General features: G+C 41.8%; 2 protein-coding genes across 3 annotated transcripts; one reads left to right on the top strand and one right to left on the bottom strand.

The window, feature by feature from the left end:
* The first annotated feature begins 54 nt into the window (after positions 1–54).
* LOC110536194 (ubiquitin recognition factor in ER-associated degradation protein 1) lies at positions 55–11,333 on the top strand. Of its 2 annotated transcripts, none has more exons than XM_021621817.2 (12): positions 55–212; positions 626–758; positions 965–997; positions 1,120–1,241; positions 7,674–7,804; positions 7,907–7,979; positions 9,258–9,326; positions 9,440–9,508; positions 9,597–9,647; positions 9,784–9,872; positions 10,022–10,106; positions 10,269–11,333. In XM_021621817.2, exons 1-12 carry the CDS (start codon positions 210–212, stop codon positions 10,335–10,337), a joined length of 927 nt encoding a protein of 308 aa, XP_021477492.1. In that variant the 5' UTR covers positions 55–209; the 3' UTR covers positions 10,338–11,333. The 2 variants fall into 2 exon arrangements, with proteins under 2 accessions (XP_021477492.1, XP_021477491.1); XM_021621816.2 differs by having other exon boundaries at positions 10,266–11,333.
* An 8,426-nt stretch (positions 11,334–19,759) lies between these two features.
* On the bottom strand, positions 19,760–22,963 carry mrpl40 (mitochondrial ribosomal protein L40). Its single transcript, XM_021621815.2, has 5 exons — positions 22,706–22,963; positions 21,382–21,465; positions 21,083–21,238; positions 20,626–20,707; positions 19,760–20,473 (listed from the first exon to the last, which is right to left on the bottom strand). The coding sequence occupies exons 1-5, from the start codon at positions 22,774–22,776 to the stop codon at positions 20,246–20,248; spliced, it is 621 nt and encodes a 206-aa protein (XP_021477490.2). The 5' UTR covers positions 22,777–22,963; the 3' UTR covers positions 19,760–20,245.
* Positions 22,964–24,386: the final 1,423 nt, after the last annotated feature.

Raw genomic sequence — 24,386 nt, 5'->3', positions numbered from 1 at the left:
AGACAATCACAAAGGATAGAATGTTCGTGTTAGGATTCTGATTGGTGTTCATGCTTTGTTTTGGGTAATCCGTCACTTCCTGCTTTAGTTGCGGCTAAGCGGAAGATAACATTGGAGTTTCAGCAGGCAGTTTGTCGGAGAATACGCTATTTAGTATAGCTTTATTCTATACATTTTGATATATAACGTTTGGAGTGCTAATTTTCATCATGGTAAGTACTCGACAACACTGGTTTTGACTGTTGCTTATGAAAAATGCTAACATAACCAGTGCCACATCGTATCGGAATTCACTAGCTAGCCGTTAACTGTTAGCTTGATAGTAGGAAATAGTTAGCCATTCAAATCAAAGGAAATATGCACCATCATTCTGACAAATGAATATCTACCTTGCTCAGCAACTTTACTTGTGAATTGTACAGCTTTAAAAAGTTAACTGGTGTCACTTGTCAGCTAGTTTCACATGAAGTAGGCTAACTAGTTGGTATGATGATGATGATGATGATGTTTGAAATTAAAGTTGGATTTGAAATTAGTTAGGGTAACGTTGTCTAACAAACTGTCTAAAAATAACTCATTTTTACCTGACCTAACTACTTTTTGTTTTTCTAAATATTTGCCACAGTTTTCCTTCAACATGTTTGACCACCCGATGCCACGGACTTTCCAAAACCGCTTCTCCACTCAATACCGCTGCTACTCTGTGTCCATGCTAGCGGGTCCCAACGACCGGTCTGATGTGGAGAAAGGAGGAAAAAGTAAGTATTCTATATTAACTTTCAAATATATCATAACTATACCAGGAATGTATGGAGTTTGACACCTAAGCTTTGCCCCAGTGTCCTATACACAAGTGAAGTGACTGTAGAGATTGCAGTCACTGTCATCCTACTGTCAGTTGATTCAGCCTTATCCTGCTCTAAGTGTTTAGTAGTGCTCATATTGCTCTGTTTTCTCATTATAGTTATAATGCCGCCATCTGCACTTGACCAACTAAGTAAGTATACTCCTACTTTATCCAGATTTAAACTCTGATGATCTACATATGCAATTTTTCCGAACCAGAGTTTTATACCCAACAGATGACTTCTTCTTACCCTTCACTCTTTTCCCCCAAAGGCAGACTTAACATCACCTACCCCATGTTGTTCAAACTTACCAACAAGAACTCCGACAGAATGACACACTGTGGTGTCCTGGAGTTTGTAGCAGATGAGGGGATTTGCTACCTGCCACACTGGGTGAGCAGGGTTGTTTTATTTCAACACTTATTTTTTATAAACCTTGTGCCATATTTATATCAAAGAATGCTTTAACTGCAGAGCTGTGGTGAAGTGGTAACACTCCCTGGCACAAGTCAAATATATAAGACTCCCCACAAGAGACCAGGGTTTGATCCCCACCCTTTCCACTGTTTCTCTCCTTGTTGCCTGTTTCCCCCTCTGATTTCCTTTCTGTCTAAATAAAGTGAGAACACCTAAACCAAAAAATATATATGTATATGTATGTATGGATGGATGGATGCTTTAAATTGGGAACAGTGTATGTTATGTAACGTGCATTAAAGTTAGGGATGGGCATGAGTACTCTAATGGACTACTTTAAAACTCCATCTTTAACCAGAGATCACTTTTTTTTTTCAAATACTGCAAAACTATTTGGTGGAATGTGCTTTGTGGCTTCCTGAACGGGCAAGTGACATTTTGTCACCCTTATCCCTAAAAAAACAAACGTTCATTTGCTTTGACTCTAGTGTTCCATTTGTACATGTACATTTGTGGGGCACAACAAAAAAGAATACAATTCTTCTCCCTAAATTCCCTTTCCCCTCCGTGTCTCTTTCACTCAATTGCATTCCGACCGCTCCCTCTACACATGCGTGCTGAGGGCGCACGCAAGCTCCCGTTTGGCCTACAGAAATGCCTATAAAAACGTATCTAACTGATGAGACACACAACCTACATTCCTTGCCAAATGGCATCAGTTTTGTCACAAATGCAAAATGGACTGGTTGATTGAAGTAGGAAAATGTGTTCCAACAACAAGCAGCAGTTTTGGAATAATTGCGTCCTGTATATTTTCCGCTTAGGCTACTTTGCGAACTACTGATGCCATTTAGAATTCATGGTTGCTCAGGGCCTGAGACCCCAAGGACTGTCATATACTGTAAGATAATTGAAGACTTCTTTGCTGTACATCAAGGTTTTTCAGCAGTTCCTTGGGGAGAAATCTGTGCATCCAGCAGGAGCAGAGGACACACTGGAAAACAGGCTTTTCAACATGCACCTCTCAGAGACAACCAAGGGCATAAAATTGCACATAATCGCAGCCTTGAAAAATGAGTCATCTAATCTCAGAGTTGTGATGGCTACTTCAGCACTGGGAATGGGGATAGACTTTAAGCGTGTCATGTAGTCAACTATGGACCACCTCAAGACCTTGAGTCCTACATGCAGTCATATGGAAGAGCAGGGAGGGACGGCATGAGCTAAAATTCATTTATCCTGTACCGTGGAAGACAGCTTGTTTGAGTTTCATATAAGAACGGACTGTATGTGTCAAACAGAACCAGCTGTAGGCGGTTGAAACTGTTACAGCTCTTTGATGATTAAGGCATACAACCAATATCACCCAAACATGGCTGCTGTGACAATTGTGCTACTACCTCATGCAACTGCAAGGATGTACAGTGCATCCGGAAAGTATTCCGGCCCCTTCACCATCTCCACATTTTGTTACAGTACAGCCTTATTCTAATATATATATATATATATATATATATATTTTTTTTTACTTCTTCAATCTACACACAATACCCGTAATGACAAAGCGAAAACAGGTTTTTAGAAACCAGGCATCGCTCATCACCTGGCCATCCCTACAGTGAAGCATGGTGGTGGTGGCAGCATCATGCTGTGATGTTTTTCAGCGGCAGGGACTGGGATACTAGTCAGGCTCAAGGGGAGGTACGGAGCAAAGTACAGAGAGCTCCTTGATGAAAACCTGCTCCAGAGCACTCAGGACCTGAGACTGGGGCGAGGGTACACCTCCCAACAGGACAACGACCCTAAGCACACAGCCAAGACAACACAGCAGTGGCTTCGGGACAAGTCTCTGAATGTCCTTGTATGGCCCAGCCAGAGCCCGGACTTGAACCCAATCGATCTCCGGAGAGACCTGAAAGTAGCTGTGCAGCGACGCTCCCCATCCAACCTGACAGAGCTTGAGAGGATCTGCAGAGAAGAATGGGAGAAACTCTCCAAATACAGGCGTGCCAGGCTTGTAGCATCAAACCCAAGAAGGTTCTTCAATAAATGTATTTACTTTTTTTAGCCAACATTTCTGAATCTGTTTTTGCATTGTCATTATGGGGTATTGTGTGTAGATTGAGGAGTTTTTCAAATCCATTTTAGAGTGAGGCTGTAATGTAACAATATGTGGAGAAAGTTAAAATAATTGCATAAATAAATGCAACAAAGAATGTAACGTTATAAAAGTAAATACACGTTTTGTCAGTCTACGTTGTCATTTGTTTCAGTATTACGTCTTTCCTCTTTCTTAAATTACTTCTCTAACTGTGGCATTTAAGATGACAGTTTCCAATCCAGAGTTTTAGCACCACAGTTGAAATCAACAGTCAACATTTGTGCCTTTGTCTGCGTGCCAAAAGGGCAGACAGTTTGTTCTTCTCGCGGTGTAAGGTCAGTTTGGTTGCTGAATCTGATCCATTACACTTGTTCCTCATAGTCCAATTTGTGCAGCAGGTTTGGATGCTCGGGTAGAACCTGCCAGGTGTCAAAGCAAACTCCTTCTGATGAAGAAGCACACTTACTATATGGTTGATGGCCTCAGATTTACTTGAGATTGAGTGCTTTCCAGACTTTGGCGTCAGCTCAGTCTTTATCAAATTGCTGCATGAGGTCTGTCTTCTCTCGTTATGGTCCTGCTGAATTTCTGTGCAATGTCAAACTGGACTTGGGCACCTTGATGTTGGATGAGGTCTTTTGTGAGGTGCACATTGTGTCCGAGGTTCTTGCATTAAATACTTTTGTATTACTCTGGGCTGATTCTTGAAGACATGTACCAATTATTTCCAAAGGACCTCTTAAGTATATGTTACTTTACCAGAAGTAGTTGTAAAATTGACCTTAAATAAAAGGAAAATAAGGTTTTAATATCTGAGACTCATAATGCATTATGCAACACATTTGCATGTGCCACATAAAATGGGCTTTATCAGTTACTTCATTGTTAAGTGGGAAAAATCGGTACAAAGGATCTAGGCTACAATTGTCATCATGATCAACTGAATATATTATTAAATGTAGCCTACAAATGTGAGCCTGTAGGACAATCGATAAGTCAATGAAGAGGGTAATGATTAATACTGGGATAATAAACTAACAAAAAATCATAGCTATGTTGTTCGAAGGTAGAGCACTTTAACTACTTTCGTGTAGTGATCACTTTTTTGTCACTTACAGCCAATGATGCACAGAAAAACGGTGCTTGTAGCGGTTGAATTCCTATATCTAGCATCTGGTCATATGTGTCTGGGGCTGGGACCCTGAATAAGCCTCGTCTCTCCGGACTCTCTCTGCTTTTCTGAACAGACACTCTTTTTGGTACTTCTTGGTGTCGAGACAGAATGAAATTGTGTAATGGCTATGTTCCAGATGCGTGATGCATCACTTTTTTTTCACTTGGAAAAAATATTTTGTTTAATTCTGTTTATATTACAACATGTTTTTTACTATAACATGTGTCTTGACCGTGTTAAGGGCTCAGGAATTACGCATATCTTGTCTGCTAAATTCACAAAACAAGGCTATGCCAGTGCACAGCCATCGGCTTCTACAAACAAGCGCCACTGCTAAGGTTACTGACATTTTTAAAGCTTGTGTTTCATGATATAATATAACCAGTTGATATTACGGTTTCAATAAATTAATATTGAAATGGCATTGCCTAATATTGAGTTGCATCCCCTTTTACCCTCTGAACAGCCTCAATTCTTCTGAGCATTTTTTATTTTATTGAACCTTTTATTTAACTAGGCAAATCATTTTAAGAACACATTCTTATTTACAACGATGGCATACTGTACACAATCCATGTCACAATTTTCTCAAGGCTTAAAAATACTTCTTTAACCTGTCTCCTCCCCTTCATCTACACTGGTTTTGAAGTTGGATTTAACAAGTGACATCAATAAGAGATCATAGCTCTCACCTGGTCAGTCTATGCCTGGCACGGCATGGACTCTACATGGTGTCAAGTGTTTCACTGGGATGCTGGCCCCATGTTGACTCCAATGCTTCCCACAGTTGTGTCAAGTTGGCTGGATATCCTTTGGGTGGTGGACCATTCTTGATACACACAGGAAACTGTTGAGTGTGAAAAACTCAGCAGCTTTGCAGTTCTTGACACACTCAAACCGGTTCGCCCGGCACCTTCTACCATTGTATTGCCTATTCACCCTCTGAATGGCACACACTGTACACAATCCATGTTTCAATTGTCTCTAGGCTTAAAAATCCTTCTTTAACCTGTTTCCTCTCCTTCATCTACACTGATTTGAAGTGGATTTAACAAGTGACATCAATAAGAGATCATAGCTTTCACCTGGTCAGTCTGTCATGGAAAGAGCAAGTGTTCATAATGTTTTGTACACTGTCTCTATGGGGCAATTAGGATTTGTTATCTGTAATGTTTGTGATTAATTAGGCATTGTTCCCATATTTTTTTCCAAAGCGGGCCTTGTTCAAAAAATATTTTCGAAAAAGATATTGGAGTACTCGAACAGTCAAAACATTTCAAATCGAATTTTATAGGTCACATACACATGGTTAGCAGATGTTAATGTGAATGTAGTGAAATGCTTGTGCTTCTAGTTCTGACTGTGCAGTAATATCTAACAATTTCACAACAACTATCTTACACGTGTGTGTATTAAGGAAGGAATAACAATATATACATATAAATATATGGATGAGCGATGGCCGTGCGGCATAGGCAAGATGCAGTAGATGGTATAGAGTACAGTATATAAATATGAGATGAGTAATGCAGGGTATGTAAACATTATATAAAGTGGCATTGTTTAAAGTGACTAGTGATACATTTATTACATCCAATTTTTTATTATTAAAGTGTCTAGAGATTGAGTCAGTATGTTGGCAGCAGCCACTCAGTGTTAGTGGTGGCTGTTTAACAGTCTGATGGCCTTGAGATAGAAGCTGTTTTTCAGTCTCTTGGTCCCTGCTTTGATGCACCTGTGCTAACCTTGCCTTCTGGATGATAGCGGGGTGAACAGGCATTGGCTCGGGTGGTTGTTGCCCTTTGATGTTTTTGGCCTTCCTGTGACATCGGGTGGTGTAGGTGTCCTAGAGGGCAGGTAGTTTGCCCCCGGTGATGTGTTGTGCAGACCTCACTACACTCTGGAGAGCCTTGCGGCTGTGGGCGGAGCAGTTGCCGTACCAGGCGGTGATTGTGCATCTGTAAAAGATTGCGAGTGTTTTCGGTGACAAACCAAATTTCTTCAGCCTCCTGAGGTTGAAGAGGCGCTGTTGTGCCTTCTTCACCACACTGTCTGTGTGAGTGGACCATTTCAGTTTGTCCGTGATGTGTACGCCGAGTAACTTAACTTTCCATCTTCTCCACTTCTCCCATTGATGTGGATAGGGGGCTGCTCCCTCTGCTGTTTCCTGAAGTCCACGATCATCTCCTTAGTTTTGTTGAGTGTGAGGTTATTTTCCTGACACCACACTCCGAGGGCCCTCGCCTCCTCCCTATAGGCCATCTTGTCGTTGTTGGTAATCAAGCCTACCACTGTAGTGTCGTCTGCAAACAAGATGAGTGAGTTGGAGGCGTGCATGGCCACGCAGTCATGGGTGAACAGGGAGTACAGGAGAGGGCTGAGAATTGCACCCTTGCGGGGCCCCAGTGTTGAGGATAAGCGGGGTGGAGATGTTGTTACCTACCCTCACCACCTGGGGGAGGCCCGTCAGAAAGTCCAGGACCCAGTTGCACAGGGCGGGGTCGAGACCCAGGGTCTCAAGCTTAATGACGAGTTTGGAGGGTACTATGGTGTTAAATGCTGAGCTGTAGTCAATGAACAGCATTCTTACGTAGGTATTCCTCTTGTCCAGATGGGTTAGGGCAGTGTGATTGCGATTGCATCGTCTGTGGACCTATTGGGGCGTTAAGCAAATTGGAGTGGGTCTAGGGTGTCAGGTAGGGTGGAGGTGATATGATCCTTGACTGGTCTCTCAAAGCACTTCATGATGATGGAAGTGAGTGCTACGGGGCGGTAGTCGTTTAGCTCAGTTACCTTAGCTTTCTTGGGGACAGGAACAATGGTGGCCCTCTTGAAGCATGTGGGAACAGCAGACTGGGATAGGGATTGATTGAATATGTCCGTAAACACACCAGCCAGCTGGTCTGCGCATACTCTGAGGACGCGGCTAGGGATGCCGTCTGGGCAGGGTTAACGCGTTAACATGTTTTACTCACGTTGGCCACGGTGAAGGAGAGCCCGCAAGTGTGGTAGCGGGCCGTGTCAGTGGCCCTGTATTAAAATCATTAATTAAAATCGTCACCTCTCTGTGGTCATGAACTTTAGTGTGTATGTTGTCTGTAGTGACATGGTTGCCTGTGTGTTTCCCCTGTAGATGATGCAGAATCTCCTGCTGGAGGAAGGAGGCCTGGTCCAGGTGGAGAGTGTGAACCTCATGGTGGCCACATACTCCAAGTTCCAGCCACAGAGCCCAGACTTCCTGGATATCACTAACCCCAAAGCAGTGTATGTACAGTTATAGACCTTTAATCACTCACCTCTTCACATTGTCTTTAAGTGTCATTAAAAATAGGCAAATTATTCTCACTTTTCACTTCACTCTTATAGGTTGGAAAATGCCTTGAGAAACTTTGCCTGCTTAACTACAGGAGATGTTGTCGCAATTAACTACAATGAAAAGGTAACTGTTTGAAGTTAGTTGGTACACTACACAGCCAAAAGTATGTGGAAACCTGCTCATCGAACATCTCATTCCAGAATCATGGGTATTAATATGGAGTTGGTCCCGCCATTCCTGCTATAACAGCCTCCACTCTTCTGGGAAGGCTTTCCACTAGATGTTGAAACATTGCTGCGGGGACATCTATTCAGCCATGAGCATTAGTGAGGTAGGGTTAACTAATGTAGGACGGTTTGGCCTGGCTCACAGTCGGTGGTACAGTTCATCCCAAAGGCGTTTGATGGAGTTGAGGTCAGGGCTCTGAGCAGGCCAATCAAGTTCTTCCACACTGATCTCGACAAACCATTTCTGTATGGACCAGGTTGTGTTCTCCTGGCATCCGCCAAACCCAGATTAGTCCGTTGAACTGCTAGATGGTGAAGTGAGATTCATCACTCCAGAGAATGTGTTTCCAGAGTCCAATGGCAGCGAGCTTTACTCCACTCCAGCCAATGTTGGCATTGCGCATGGTGATCTTAGGCGTGTGTGTGGCTGCTCGGCCACGGAAACCCCTTTCATGAAGCTCCCGACGAAGTTCTTGTGCTGACATTGCTTCCAGAGGCAGTTCGAACTCAGTAGTGAGTGTTGCAACCGAGAACAGGCAAGTTTTATGCGCTTCAGTCACTTGTGTGGCCTACCACTTCGCATTTGAGCCGTTGTTGCTCCTAGACATTTCCACTTCACAATAACGGCACTTACAGTTGACCGGGGCAGCTCTAGCAGGGCAGAAATTTTATGAACTGACTTGTTGGAAAGGTGGCATCCTATGATGATACCACGTTGGAAGTAATTGAGCTCTTCAGTAAGGTAATTCTACTGGCTGTGTTTGTCTATGGAGATTGTATGGATGTGTACTTGATTTTATACACCTGTAGGGTGTGGCTGAAATATCCAAATCCACTCATTTGAAGGGGTGTCTACAAACATTTGGCCATATACTGTATGATGACTGTATTACAATGCACAAGGCAAAACTGTAATGGAATTTGACTTGTCACCAGAAATGTTTCTTCTAAATGTAAGGTGTGGCATCACAGTAGGCTGCTGAGGGGAGGATGGCTTATAATAATGGCAGGAATGGTATCAAACACATGGAAGCCATGTGTTTGTGTTAACATTCCATTTATTCCGTTCCAACCATTAATACGAACCCGTCCTCCACAAATAATGTGACACCGGCAGCCTGTGTGTGGCATACAGTTGTGCCTGACCTGTTATCTTTCTCTATACTGATTTCAGATCTATGAACTGCGAGTGATGGAGACTAAGCCAGACAAGGCCGTATCTATCATTGAATGTGATATGAATGTAAGATCTTCTGTACTATCGATCATACCATAAGTGGAGACACAACACTTTAACTTAGATTATGGTACCTAATAGCTCTACCTCACCCAGCCATACCTGTTGTTGTCTCTCAGGTGGACTTTGATGCGCCGCTTGGTTACAAAGAACCAGAGAGGTGTTACAAAGCACCAGAGGAGCCCACAGTAAGAACAACACATGTTGAGTATTTCTAATCCGGTCTCAGTGTTTATACTGTATGTTTTGATGAACTCTAATCACTCCTCACAACAGGATGAGGAAGGAGACCCCAACACTTGGACTGAAATGGACATGAGATTCAGAGTGAGTTTATGCTTATGGATTTTTTCCTTACTTACCTCAGTTCATACCCATATGGTTCACGTTCTCTTTCATTTATGCGAAGCTCATGCAATCCTCAATTCAACCCATGAATTAGTCTGAATACTTCTCTCTATAGGCTTTCACAGGTTCAGGCAATCGTCTGGATGGCAAAAAGAAAGGCATCGAGCCCAGCCCCGTCCCCATCGATCCCAGTGACATTAAAAGGTTGGGAGCTATTATCAGTCCTAAAACAACCCATAATCCTTTCCCCATATCCAGGCAACTTTTGTGTTTCCAGATCACATCTACATGTGACATGCTATGATGAAATCAACTCTGATCTTAATATTTAACCCCTCTCTGTCCCAATGCAGAGGGATTCCTAACTATGAGTACAAGGTTGGCAGGATCACCTTCATCAGAAACTCTAGGCCTCTGCCCAGGAAAACAACAGAGGATGTAAGTATGATGGTTAAAGAAGGAAAATGTCATAAACTGCTTCATCCCTTTCTTGCAAACACTGAAATTCCAGGAAGGCATAAAAGCTGTATTTAGATGGTTCAAATTGTATGTGCCAGATTTGAATGATGTACGCTAAAGCTAGTTGCATGTTTTCAGGAGGATTCGGAATTCATCGCCTTCTCTGGTGAGGGAAAGTCACTTCGCAAGAAGGGTGGCAGAAAGATTTGAGGCACTACAGTACTCAACTGCAGAGACTGACTGCAGACTCCACAAACATACTCACACACCCACCATAAGCAACCAATAAAGGCAGGTCATGAAAAGAGCTGGGTTCATTTTTTTTCTTTCCCTTGGCAGGAATCAACAAGGCGTTACTCTCCTTTGATCATATTGTAATGGTCTTGCCCATGGTAAGCATGTTAAAAGCACATCAAAAAAATTGAATGTTATTGGGACTGTGGTTAGAGTCCAGAGTTGCTGGTATGAGCCCATTCAAAGACAGCAACCCTTTCCTTTCACTACAATATGATAAATATCATAAACAATGTTCTACTTTTCAACGGAATGACAGTTGTTAATGTTGGGAGTGGGTTTGATTTTTCTTGGAATATGTATCAAATTAATTTGGAAACGCTCCTCTGACATTGGAACCTGTTGGACTCGAACTTTGAGTGATGAGTGGTAGATAAATGCTATTTAGTTTGTTTATTTATCAACACTCTGAAGTAAAGTACAGTGTTTTGAATATGCAATCTGTATAGATCTGTTTATTTTTGTCTTAATTATTTGTGTGTGGAATGATGCTTCCATTATATTGCTTTATAGAGCCTAATGTTAAAGTGTATCAGTAGGTATTGAAATAGCTACATATTGTAATTGATAAGTGTGCGGAGTCAAGAACAAAACACAGTAAAGGGATACAAGAACAACTTGTGAATAATTTAGGGATTTATGAGTCTGAGCTGCATGGTTGGTTGGTGAGGATGGGGGCAGTCTCACAGTATGGACTGGGATAGAACAAAACAGAGAAATGAAATCATTAGACATTTTGCATGACTGAAAAACACCAACTTTTTGATGCCTTTTCTTTGTATCTGACTGGTAATGCCGGCAACAAAGCCTGTACTTTTATTTCCACCAACTGACCTAGTTATGATTGCAGTAATGTATTTAAAAGTCCTGAGTATAAATGTTGCCTTTCCTTGGCACATATTAAGTCATGAACACTCTGTTGTCCGTCAAACTATTTCTTGTCAATCACAAAGCTTTACAGAAATGCTTTTTATGCATTTATTCTCTCCATTTAAATGCATGTAGTTCTGTCTGAGTTGTTCTTGTCTATTGTCACAGAAATACTTTGGCATTTGGCGTGGGGGGAATGCACTACAGGAGGTAGGTGGCACCTTAATTGGGGAGAAAGCGCTCAAGGTAATGTCTGGAGCGGAATTAGTGGAATGGTATCAAACACATGGTTTCTATGTGCTTGATGCCATTCCATTTACACAGTTCCAGTCATTTTTATGAGCCATCCTCCCTTCAGCAGCCTCCACTGGAGTGCACACTTCCTTTTCATTTTTTTCTTCTTGACTTTGACAAATATTTAAAAGCCCTCTATATTTAGTGAATACATGATGGGTTAGTGTGCACATGTTTCTAACTTAAACTACAAATGGCTAGTAGGTTGAGAAGAGAAAGTGTGTGCAATATGATCACATCCAAGGTTGATCAAAAAAGCTACTTTATGAAATGCTCATACAGAGGTTCATCCAGGGCAGATGGTATTATATGATCTGGAAGAGCATATGCTAATGCTTCTACCTCAATGAGCACATGGGCTCTGTTCCAAAATACCACTGGTTTATTATGACAGCAGTTGCACATGTTAATGACACTCAAGTTCTGTGGGAAAAATATTGTTTATATTTTGTTCTATTATATTCATTCTTACTATAAAATATAGGCCATATGTGTTGACTGATAAGGACAGGGGAATGTAGGCTGATGGTGCTTTCAAGACAACTGGGACTCGGGACATTTTTTTTTTTAAATTATGGGCTTCGGTGATCTTTTGGTCAGAAAGTCAGAGCTCTTGGAATTCAAGTTGGTCGACAATTCAAGACGATCTTTCCCAATCTGAGCTTTTTTGTTCTTCTAGTTTTCACTTTTCTTCAACGCTCGGAAGTTGGAGATTACCGAGTTCCCAGTTGTTTTGAATACGGCGTTACACTTCAGCTCTACTATAAGCTTCACGTTGCTTTGTCATCAGCGTTATGTCAATGCGACGTTCTACCTGCTACACAGAGCTCATTGTTTTGAGAGCAGAGGGGAAGGGCGTCTTTATTTTATTTTCCCCTACTGTGATCAGGGCAGGGGAATGTAGGTTACCAAGTGGCGCAGCGGCACTGCATCTCGGTGCTAGAGGCGTCACGATATACCCTGGTTCGATCCCGGGCTGTATCACAACTGGTCGTGATCGGGAGTCCCATGGCGCACAATTGGCACAGCGTCGTCTGGGTTAGGGGAGTTTGGCCGTCATTGTAAATAAGAATTTTCTTTAAAATGTTCGTTAAATAAAGAAAAAATCATTGCGACGTTCAAGTTTGCGCTCAGCAGACCTGAAATTTGCTCAGTGATGAAAAAAAAGAGGGAACTTTTGTGTCCACATACACAAAACACCTATGTTATTATATATATGTATTTGTCTGATGTTTCTTAGGACCTGCATAAACATTCATGGATTTCTGTCCAGCCAACTTATATAATTACCAGAACATAGGCCATCTGACAATGTTTTGAGTAGACAACTTTTTATTCACCATAGCAGGAAAATACAAGGTAATTATTTACAAGTAGGCTATTACAAGCTGCTAACTTACTGTTGTGAATGTGAAGGAAGGAAAGTAGTGGAAGGTCTGAATTTAAAATGAGGAACTTAGAACATGCAGCTGTCAAGTTACCGTGACAACGGTCGCACAACAGGGTCAACGTTGAATGTCTTTTGCTCCTTCCTGACAAAAACAATGGCTACATAAAAGGCGAATACCGAAAAGAAAGAGGTAAAAAATAGAAATGTTGCCCAGTTGTTTTTACAGGCTACCTACCGTGAATCCTATGTGTAAGCAGTATGAGTGACTCACAACAAGTCTCCGGTCTCGTCTCTTGTAAACCAACACCACCTAACTGGAACCGAGGTAAATTGGATATTCGCCTGTAGTTTTCCTTACGTCCATCAACAGCAGTTAGGGACTGTCAACATAGTGACAAATCACATGTTACAAATTACAATAGCTATTTAACCATTACTCCTAAAACTTTCAAAACTGGTTCTAGCTAACCCGATGGCATAGACACAGACACACATTGCACAGAATAATTTTTTGTCGATTTACATCTCGTACTATTTTTAATTTGTTTACATTTTTGAATTTCAATAGCTCGTTGGTCATATGACCTACTGGACTCAATCAAGGTTCAGAATGTCCACTGACTACCATTCTATATTGCACACCCTTTAGTTTGTCCATTTTCATCTCACATGTTTTTACATGAATTCTTCCAAATGTAAAATTTTAATAGCTGGTTGGTCATATGACCTACTGGACTTAAAACAAGGTTCAGTATGTCCACTGATTACTCTTCTATATTGCACACCCTTTAATTTGTCAATTTTCATCTCACAAGATTTTACATGAATTTTCCAAAAAGTTCTATTTTGGTTTCATCTGACCATATGACATTCTCCCAATCTTCTTCTGGATCATCCAAATGCTCTCTAGCAAACTTCAGACGGGCCTGGACATGTACTGGCTTAAGCAGGGGGACACGTCTGGCACTGCAGGATTTGAGTCCCTGGCGGCGTAGTGTGCTACTGATGGTAGGCTTTGTTGCTTTGGTCCCAGCTCTCTGCAGGTCATTCACTAGGTCCCCCCCCCCGTGTGGTTCTGGGATTTTTGCTCACCGTTCTTGTGATCATTTTGACCCCACAGGGTGAGATCTTGCGTGGAGCCCCAGATCGAGGGAGATTATCAGTGGTCTTGTATGTCTTCCATTTCCTAATAATTGCTCCCACAGTTGATATCTTCAAACCAAGCTGCTTACCTATTGCAGATTCAGTCTTCCCAGCCTGGTGCAGGTCTACAATTTTGTTTCTGGTGTCCTTTGACAGCTCTTTGGTCTTGGCCATAGTGGAGTTTGGAGTGTGACTGTTTGAGGTTGTGGACAGGTGTCTTTTATACTGATAACAAGTTCAAACAGGTGCCATTAATACAGGTAACGAGTGGAGGACAGAGGAGCCTCTTAAAGAAGAAGTTACAGGTCTGTGAGAGCCAGAAATATTGCTTGTTTGTAGGTGACCAAATACTTATTTTCCACCATCATTTGCAAATAAATTCATAAAAAATCCTACAATGTGATTTTCTGGATTTTTTTTCTAATTTTGTCTGTCATAGTTGAAGTGTACCTATGATGAAAATTACAGGCCTCTCTCGTCTTTTTAAGTGGGAGAACTTACACAATTGGTGGCTGACTAAATACTTTTTTGCCCTACTGTATATCTGTTCCTGATTCTAAATTTTTTTAATGGAGCATGCTTATTTAAGATGGTGAGGAAAGCACTTTTAAAGGATAACCAGGCATGAGGTCAATATCTTTCCAGGATACCCGGGCCAGGTCAATTAGAAAGGTCTGCTCGCTGAAGTGTTTTAGGGAGCTTTTGACTATGATGAGGGGTGGTCGTTTGACCGCAGACCCATTATGGACGCAGGCAATGAGGCAGTGATCGCTGAGATCCTGGTTGAAGACAGCAGAGGTGTATTTAGAGGACAGGTTGGTCAAGATGATATCTATGAGGATGCCCGAGGTTACTGATTTGGGGTTGTACCTGGTAGATTTCATCATAATTTGGGTGAGATTGAGGGCATCTAGCTTAGATTGTAGGATGGCCGGGGTGCTAAACATATCCCAGTTTAGGTCACCTAACAGTACAAACTCTGAAGATAAATAGGGGGCAAATAATTCACATATGGTGTCCAGGGCACAGCTGTGGGCTGAGGGGGGTCTGTAACAAGTGAGTGACTTAATTCTGGAAAGGTGGATTTTTAAAAGTAGAAGCTCAAACTGTTTGGGCAGTTCGACCTTCTACTTTTAAAAAGACCTGGATACCATGACAGAACTCTACAGGCTGTCTCTGCAGTAGATTGAAACTCCACCCCCTTTGGCAGTTCTGTCTTGGCGGAAAAGGTATACACATACATAGACATTTTTCAGCTCTGATTTTACCACTCAGAATCCAGAATGGATATGACAATGGGGCCAGCACAGGACGTAATACACCCTTACAACAATCTACTTTTTGTTCTTCTTGACTTGTTATCTGGTAAACTGCCGTTGTGTGTCAAGAAAAGAGACCCAATTAGGGGTTAGTGTACTCCAGTAAAAAAGGGCTGGTTTAGATTAAAAACTATTGTCCTGTGTCCCCGTTCATAGGGGCATGAGAGACTAGTCAGTGGTAGAATTGAGTTGGCACTTTATTGGCCCAAACACCCATAGAACCACAAGGTTGAGGTTACTCATGGACAGTAACTAGTAATACACTTTTTTTTTGCATTGATGCATTGTCTTCTAACTGTCCAAGAATAGGATCCAAAGTGTTAGGAAATATTTGTTCCCATAAATACAAAGGAGATTGTCTCTCCAAATACCTCTGGCACTTTAGTCAGACTGCCAGACTGTGCACCACAGAGCCAATCAGGAGAGGATACATACAGGTTAACGGTGCCAATTGAAAGCCAAGGGGTGTGTCTGTGCCTTCTGGATTACTCTCTCTTTACAGAGAACCCCTGTGGTTCAAGTCTGCTCTGTGCATGTCTGAAAGTGACAGAGCCAGCAGCTAAGAGAGTTTTTCACAGTATGTCATAAAAAGTATTACACTTATTAATGTATGTAAAATGCTAATATGTATTTGATCCAGTACAATGGAATAACTAAGACCTGAATTTGAATGCAGCGTGTTTCCGATTCCTCCTTCTCTTTCTGTCCAGCAGGGTCAACCAAAAACACTTGGCCTGATGGTTCATGCAGAAACTGGGGAAGCAATATAGAATGTATTGATCCCTTAAATGATTGTACTATTAAATGACCCATATCGCAACCCTCATACCTCTTCACAAAAATGTACCTAAATCAATTTTGGAAAAAGGATTTTACTCACAAAAGACATAGGAATTTATTTTCCCAGTTAGAAATAGTAGGCCATGCATCAAATAACTATTTTCATCAGAAAAAACAAACCCTCAAATGCAATATTGCATTTTGTAAGTTGTCTGCAGCTGGCTTGTTGTGAATGCACTCAAGTATCAAGTCATTATCACGTTATGTCGTTATGCATTCAAGTATCAAGTCATTATCACGTTATGTAAACTGTGTTCTAATACTCAACGTAGAAGGATTTGTCTTAATGTCCAGTATATGAAAGTGATGCTATAAAAAGGATTATTTCACGTTATGAAGCTCACTGTGACTGACAAATCACTGCCTATTACTGTGATTAAAAAGAGCATATGAAACGTTGTTTTTCATAAGGCCTACCTGTGCACCTTCCTTTAAGCACCTCTGTATGAACACCGCTCCTGTCCTTGATCCATACCACATACAGCTATTTGCAGATCTTTTCAGTGTCCATGTGAAAGATAGCTATTGCGAGGATGGAAAAGTTTTATTTTTAAACACCCATGTAAAGTGAAGTTCTGCAAAGCTTACAGATTTAAGTCTAATAGCATGAGATGAAAGTAGACAAACATCAGAGTGTGCAATATGAAGGTATAGTCAGTGGACATTCTGAACCTTGTTTGAAGTAAGTGTCACATGACCAAGGAGCTATTGAAATTTTAATGTAAAAAAAGTTTGTACTTTGTTCACGCTCCCTAACTAATTCAACTAGGAATACGAAACGCTGCTCACAGTTCCACATGTTTATTAGCTTTGGAAAGCACATTCATGTCTAAATCGTGAAAATAAAACTTGTGCAATGTTGTGCGCAATTTTTCCAACATCATGATACTTATTTGGAGTCTGTGGCTCAAGTGGTTTGAAAGCGCGAATATCGAACTTGAAACTGTCTACCTCGGTCGGTAAGATTCATAATGAAAAATTATGTGACAGGTGAAATGAACGCGATCTTCTTTATCGCCTAACATATTGCACAATTTGACTTCAGGTATTTACTTAGAAAGTACCAACAAATATTCACATTTATAATAACAAAAACGAAGAAATCGTTTTGACGGTATTGTAAAACCATCCCATGGCTATTTCCAAATACCTCGTTATACGGTATGCCACCCAAGTCTACTAATTACCTGTAATTATAATCTCCCTAGCCACCCCGGACCTGTGATGACTACTGGCGTGAATTCAGACCCTGCAAAAGCCTGTGGAACCGTTTCTATAACTACTATACGCATGGCACATCCCCCTCCTGCTGGCAGTGGAAGGAAGACTACTACACATGTCGAGAGTGGGAGAATAACCCAAGTCCAGAGACCAAGGTACAGTTGAGCACTTAATCATCACTTTGAAACGGCCTAAGCAGCACAGGAACCAGCAATCCTGCATTTACAGGGCAAATGCCATCAACATCCAGAAATATTGGCTACAGTTTGCTTATGAACAGGAAATTGTGAAAGATCTCTCTTGCACTGTCCCCAAACCAACTCTGACTGTCCTCCCCCTACCCCAGGAGTCATTACAGCAGAGTGAGAGGAACCAGATGGTGGAGCAGAGAAAGTTCACCCCTGTGTGGGACCTGAGACGAGATCGGCCCAGAGACTGGCACATGGCCCTGCACTAGGGGAAGCCCCTGGATTCCCAGTCTTAACCATCCCGAGTTAACACTGCCATGGCCAAACCAACCACAATGTAGCATATAAGGTCTGTTTAGTTACAAACTAAATCACAGTATAGTTGTGGCTAGTAAACCATGACCCTGTGGCTAATTCAGACTAATATATTGACATTGCATCTATAATTGTTATGTATAGAGCTGGTAAAAGTTGTATTTGTTCATGACAGAATGTCTGTTCTACACAATTTATTACATCTGAATGTTCTGTAACTTAGCTGAATATGCCCCCTGCAGAGGGTGTGAAGGCTTTTTGTTTAGTTTAGTTCAGTGGGCTGGGGAAAAGCCTGCTCTCCAGGACCACCAGAACCACTCTGTCATAAATGGTTTCTTCCCAGAGGTGTCCAGTGTACTCCAATGGTATTAGGAGAGTGTACCTCTACTGCTTGTGTAACTGATGTGAAATGGCTAGCTAGTTAGCGGGGTGCTAATAGCGTTTCAATCGGTGATGTCACTCGCTCTGAGACCTTGAAGTAGTTGTTCCCCTTGCTCTGCAAGGGCCGCAGCTTTTGTGGAGCGATGGGAAAGGATGCTTTGAGGGTGGCTGTTGTCGATGTGTGCAGAGGGTCCCTGTTTCGAGCCCAGGTAGGGGCGAGGAGAGGGACAGAAGCTAAACTGTTACACTTGAAAGTCACAGCGTTCTACACAGAGATCAATAACAAGTATTGATTGTGAAAATGTGCTTTCTATTCTTTCCATAAGTTATACAAATTAAGATATGCGTGAGCAATATACTGAGCAATGATATCCACTCACTGGCCAGTTTATTAGGACCCCCCTTGCCTCCAGAGCAGCTTGAATTCTTTGGGGCATTCTACAAGGTGTCTGAAACATTCCACAGGGATGTTGGTCCATGATGACGCAATAGCATCGCACAGTTGCTGCAGATTGGACGGCGGTACATTTTAATGTTACAAAACAGCTCGTTCCTGCTCATCCCTAAGATGGTCTATTGGGTTGAGGTCTGGGGACTGGGCAGGCCACTCAAGTAAACTGACCTCGCTGTCATGTTCCAGGCAATGATTTCCACTGCTCAATTTTCAAGTGTTGGTGACCGTGTGCCCACTGGAGCCACTTCTTGTTTTTATCTGATAGGAGTGGAACCCGGTGTGGCCGTCTGCTACAATAGCCCATCCGTGACAAGGATCAATGAGTTGTTCGTTCCGAGATGCCATTCTGCATATTACTGTTGTACTGCACCGTTATTTGTCCCTTTGTGGACCGCCTGTTAGCTTGGATGATTCTTGCCTTTCTTCGATCTCTCTCATTAACGAGCTGCTTTCTCCCACAGGACTGCATGTTTTTTGTTTGTTGCACCATTCTCGGTAAATCCTAGACACTTGTGAGTGAAAAGCCCAGGAGGGCCATTTCTGATACAGGGTCCGGCGCGCCTGGCACCGACGATCATGCCACACTCAAAGTCACTTAGATCACTTGTTTTGCCCATTCTAACGTTCAATCGAACAGTAACTGAAAGCTTCGAAGCTTGTCTGCTTTATATAACAAGCCACGGCCAGGTGACTGTAGGAGCGATCCATTTTCATGAACGGGGTGGTGTACCTAACAAACTGGACGGTGAGTGTATTTTGGTGAAAATAATTACTGTATTGGCATAAGGGTAACAGCACCATACCATACAGTATTCTGGGTTGCACCAGTGGTCTGACTTTTTTTTATACTGTCTAGGTCATTGTGTGGAAAGACTCAAGTGAGCGCTTGTATGTTTCTCTACCTATTGAAATGGAGGCCAGTGTTTCTGTAACACCATTACATGGGCTCTTTGTCTTTATTAGTTCACAGGACACCTCATCTACAGTCTGTTATATACATTCAAATGTATATAATAAAAATACATTAAAAAGTGAATCCTTTTTCAACCCTCTGGTATGTTTTACTTACTGGTTGTATTTAAACTATGACGTTTATGAATGTAACAATACAGTACAGAATGTGAATCACTTTATGAGTGTGAATTGAAACTTGTTCCATGACAGGGCAGTTGTCAATACGATGAACATGACGGGGTCATGGTCCTCTGGTCGGTAAGCGGTTGAAATACCCTTTGAATGAGACATCCATCCACTATTGGTGGCAGGGAGGTTGTTCTAGCTTTCATGTCTAAACTATTTTCATGAACATGCTCGTCAAATATTTAGTCTGTCCAAATCATGTAAAGACCAGGGGATGTAATAACCATGTCAACACATGTTATGCCCACAATGTTAATGCTGCCACCCTCTCACTGGGTGTAGACTTTGGTGATGTTGTTGTATTTGCCTTCAGGTGCCTCATACTGGGCCTTGGGCGGTGTGTAGCTGGGTCCCTGGTGGTTGAAGGGGAAGAGCAAGGGGTCTGGCCTCAGTGCTGCCTGGTAGAGCTCCTCTGACTCCAGCCTCAGCTCCTCCAGAGCCTCCCTCTGGGCCTCCACAGCCAGGCCTACTGCCTCCATCTCTGCCCGGTGTTGGGTCTGCTCGTAGCAGAAAGTCAAAATGTAGCACAGAAACTGGGTATATCAAAATGTCTACAAAGAAGGTACTGTCAATGGCTGCTCACTGATTTCTGCTTCCAAATATGACTGTGATAGTTTAAACCAACAATGGCTTACAAGATCACATTTACCTGTTTGTAGCGGGACCACTCCTTCAGCAGTAGAGCCCGACGTTCACTCTCCTCAAAGGGAAGCTGAGCAGCACCACGCACCCTAGGAAAAACAAACAAATAGAGTAGGGACCTATTCAGGTGTACATTAGGACAGCGAAATTCATTTGGGTTGCACTAATAGTGTGTCACTCAACAGAACAATCAGTTAAGCACAGCATCATACTCAATTTCAATCCATCAGCTGATTTTGGTGTGTTTCTAAGACTATTGCTGGAGATCACTATGGTAAGCAGGGTTCAAACTAAGCCACTATTGACTGTTGGGGGTGAAGCAACAGTAAATATTCCAAGCTTATGGATGTGCCTACTTCAATGGTAGGGTGTGCCCACCATAGTAACTCATGGTGGTGCCCAGATTTTGTATGGGAATGTCAGCCACTCCATTAATTTAAACACTAAAGGTGGGTGAGCCATACCTGGTCTCGTCCATGTATTTGGCTGGGGTTGTGAAGTCTTCAATGGGAATGAGCTCAGGAGGAACTCTCTCCAGCTTCTTCAATTTCTTCTTCAGTCTCTCTCTCACCATCTGCTCTCTACGAGGGTCCACTTTCTTCTTCTTCTTGGGCTCTGCTCTGTTAGAGCACATGCAGGCAGAATGAGTGAAAGTTGAGCTTGTAGTGCATTTATAACAAATGGTGCCTAAGGGAACTGCAAAGAGAGTCTGAAAGTGCACCAGAGAACAAACCCTTTATAGACAAAAGGATTTTCAACCTACCTTAGTGGCGCAGATGTCTTCAATGTGAGGACAGATGCAAACCAAGGACCTTGACTGACATGACCGTCCACTCCCATCAAAAAGCTGTGAAGAACAACATACCAAATCAGAGGAAGGGGAGAACTACTAGTTAGCTCAATCTAGCCACTGTAACAGATCAAATCAAGCTTTATAAAGCACATTTCAGACATGGAATGCAATGTGGTGTGCTTTACAGGAAAAAACAAATGAAAATAAAAGCTGAAGTATTTACTACACAACAAACATGATAAAAAACAAAAAGAATGACAAACTAAACAACCAAAAAGCACCCTAAGGAAAGGCAAAGCTGAAAAGATGTGTTTTAAGAACTCTTTATGTCTACAGTTTCAGCCCCCCTCAGGTACGCTATTCCAGAGGCTGGGGGCATAATAACTAACAGCTGCCTGCCTCTTGGTCCTAGGCTTTGGGATAGTTAAAAGGCCAGTGCCAGAGGACCTGAGGGACCTACTGGGTACATAACTCAAATGCATGTCTGACATGTATTGGGGTGCACAATTGTGGATTGATTTTTTTTTTTTTAACAATAGAATTATCTTAAAATGAATTTTAAAACTAATAGGCAGCCAGTGCAGAGACCTTAAAACCAGCTCTCCGTCTGGTCTTGGTCAGTACCCACGCTGCTGCATTCTGTATGTTTTGCAGTTGACCAATGGCTTTCTAAGGTAGACCAGACAGGATAGCATTACAGTCTCTGTATCAGCCTAAGAGAAATGATCGCACCTTGGCAATGTTCCTTAGGTGGTAAAAAAAAGCTATTTTGGTCACATTCCTAATGTGTGATTCAACATTTTTTTCAGAATCTAAAACAACACCTATGTTATGTACCTGGTGTTTATTTGTATTGCCAGTGAGTTAAAATGTGCAGCTTGATTTTCTCTCTGTGCTTTGGCTCCAACAATAAGTACCTCGTCTTGTGTTGATTTAGCTTGAGGAAGTTGTGAACCATCCAAGTATTTAAATCACTAATACAGTCTAATAATTTATCCGTGGAGCCAAAATCTTCTGGTGACACAGGAATGCAAATGTGTGTATTGTCTGCGTAGCAGTGAAAATCAATCTGTGCCTTTGATAACACTGCCAATAGGTAAAATATATAAACTGAACACTACCAGACCCCAAATCGAACCTAGTGGAACTCCACTGCAGTGAATAGATAGCGTAGTTGGCTAACTTGCTCAGGTTTTAGAATACAGCTGGATGAGAAAAGAAAACATGTTCCAACTGCTGTAGCTAACGTTAGCTAGCTTGCCTATGCTAACCAGAATTGCATGAGACAACTCACCTAACGTTAGTTGGCACTGCAGTCTGTCGGGACAATACCCTACACAGGGCACGCGATATAACAATGGACATGATCGATATACTATTTGATTACTATTCAATCAAATCAGATGAAAGTTATTCACGTGTATCAACACATTTTATCATTGCGGTCCCCTTGACAGCCGCAGGACGGAAGTGCAACTTGAAACAGACGTAAATTTAGCTCGAGCTTCAGATGGACACTTTCGATCCCATTGTTGTAGCTCGCCTCGCTCACGTTACGTTGCAACTCGGTCTCAGAGCATGTCGTATTATTATGTACGTAAATACACGCCATTTGGTATGATATGTTACGTTTAGTATGGTTGCATAAAACAGATGGTTACTTAGGTGGTTGGTTGAGGTGAGTGGTTGGGTGTATAACGCAAACGTTAGCAACACATTTTTGATAATCAGCAACTTTTCCACTACTTACAACTTTGGGACTTCTTAGCATGTTAGCTAAACCTAACCTATATCCTAAATTTAACCCTAACCCTAGCCACCTAGCTAGAACTCGTAACATATTGTAATGACCTGACTAGAACATTAAGGAACAATTGTCCAGATTGAGGCTTGAGTTTACGAATTGACGGTTTATTAACCCAACTTTACTCTACTGTTTGGCCGTGGCCCACGCCAAATAAATGAAGGATAACCCACAAGCCAACCGTGACCTTCTTTTGTGAAGGCCAGACATAAGAGAGAGAACAAAAGCTAAACCTGGTCATAACATCCAATGCTCCAACCCCCCTCCATGCCACTCCGCCAACCACCAGGATGCCCGGCATCAGAACATTCCAGGCATTCCCGTGATTGGCAGATAGCAGGTTGATTGGCATTTCGGACCCGCGAACACTGGGCACTGGTAAGTAAAACACAACCACCTACGAGCCTAACACATAACACACAGCTGTCTCTGCGGGTCGCTACATAATCATTCGTTTAGCAAATTCGTAACATATTGTAACGACCCTGGGGACCTCGGGCTAGAAGGGTGAGGGTTAGAGACCTGCTCCCTGCTGTTTCATTACAATATTGCACATTTTGCAAATTTGTAACACATTGAGAGTCTTTCAAATTCGTAATATATAACACTTTTAGCTAATTCGTAACATATTGCACATTTTGAATTTTCGTAATATATCATGTGTTTAGTATATTTGTAACATATTGTACGTTTTGCTAATTCGTAAGATATAATACGAATTGTAATTCGTAACATGTCATACAAATGGATGATGGACATCCACAAATTAATACATACCATACGAAAGTAGAATATCATACTAAACGGAGTGTCCTTGATTTACATAAAGAATAACAAGATATGCTCTGAGACCAGATTGCACTGGTTACATCAGAGATACAATTTGTCAGTAACATTAGACACTTTTTCAAGTAAACATAGCTACATAACTGAATAAATATTGTACAAGTAACTATTTAACATTTCCTTACAGAAACATGTTGATCAGAGTTATTTTGTCGAATGTTGTTGTCTCAATGATTAGATACACATTATTTAGGCAAAAGGTCAAATTTCCACTAGTTATCACAGCCTCAATGTATAAATGGTCTATATGGTAAAAAATCATGAAAACAAGAATGTGCTTTTTGTCATAATTTAAGGTTAGGCATACGGTTAGCAGTGTGGTTAA

This window comes from Oncorhynchus mykiss, chromosome 11 (genome assembly GCF_013265735.2).
Source record: "Oncorhynchus mykiss isolate Arlee chromosome 11, USDA_OmykA_1.1, whole genome shotgun sequence".
In the NCBI taxonomy this organism is placed as follows: domain Eukaryota; kingdom Metazoa; phylum Chordata; class Actinopteri; order Salmoniformes; family Salmonidae; genus Oncorhynchus; species Oncorhynchus mykiss.
The sequence above is the reverse complement of the archived record's forward strand: the minus strand, read 5'-3'. Positions and strand labels throughout refer to the sequence as shown.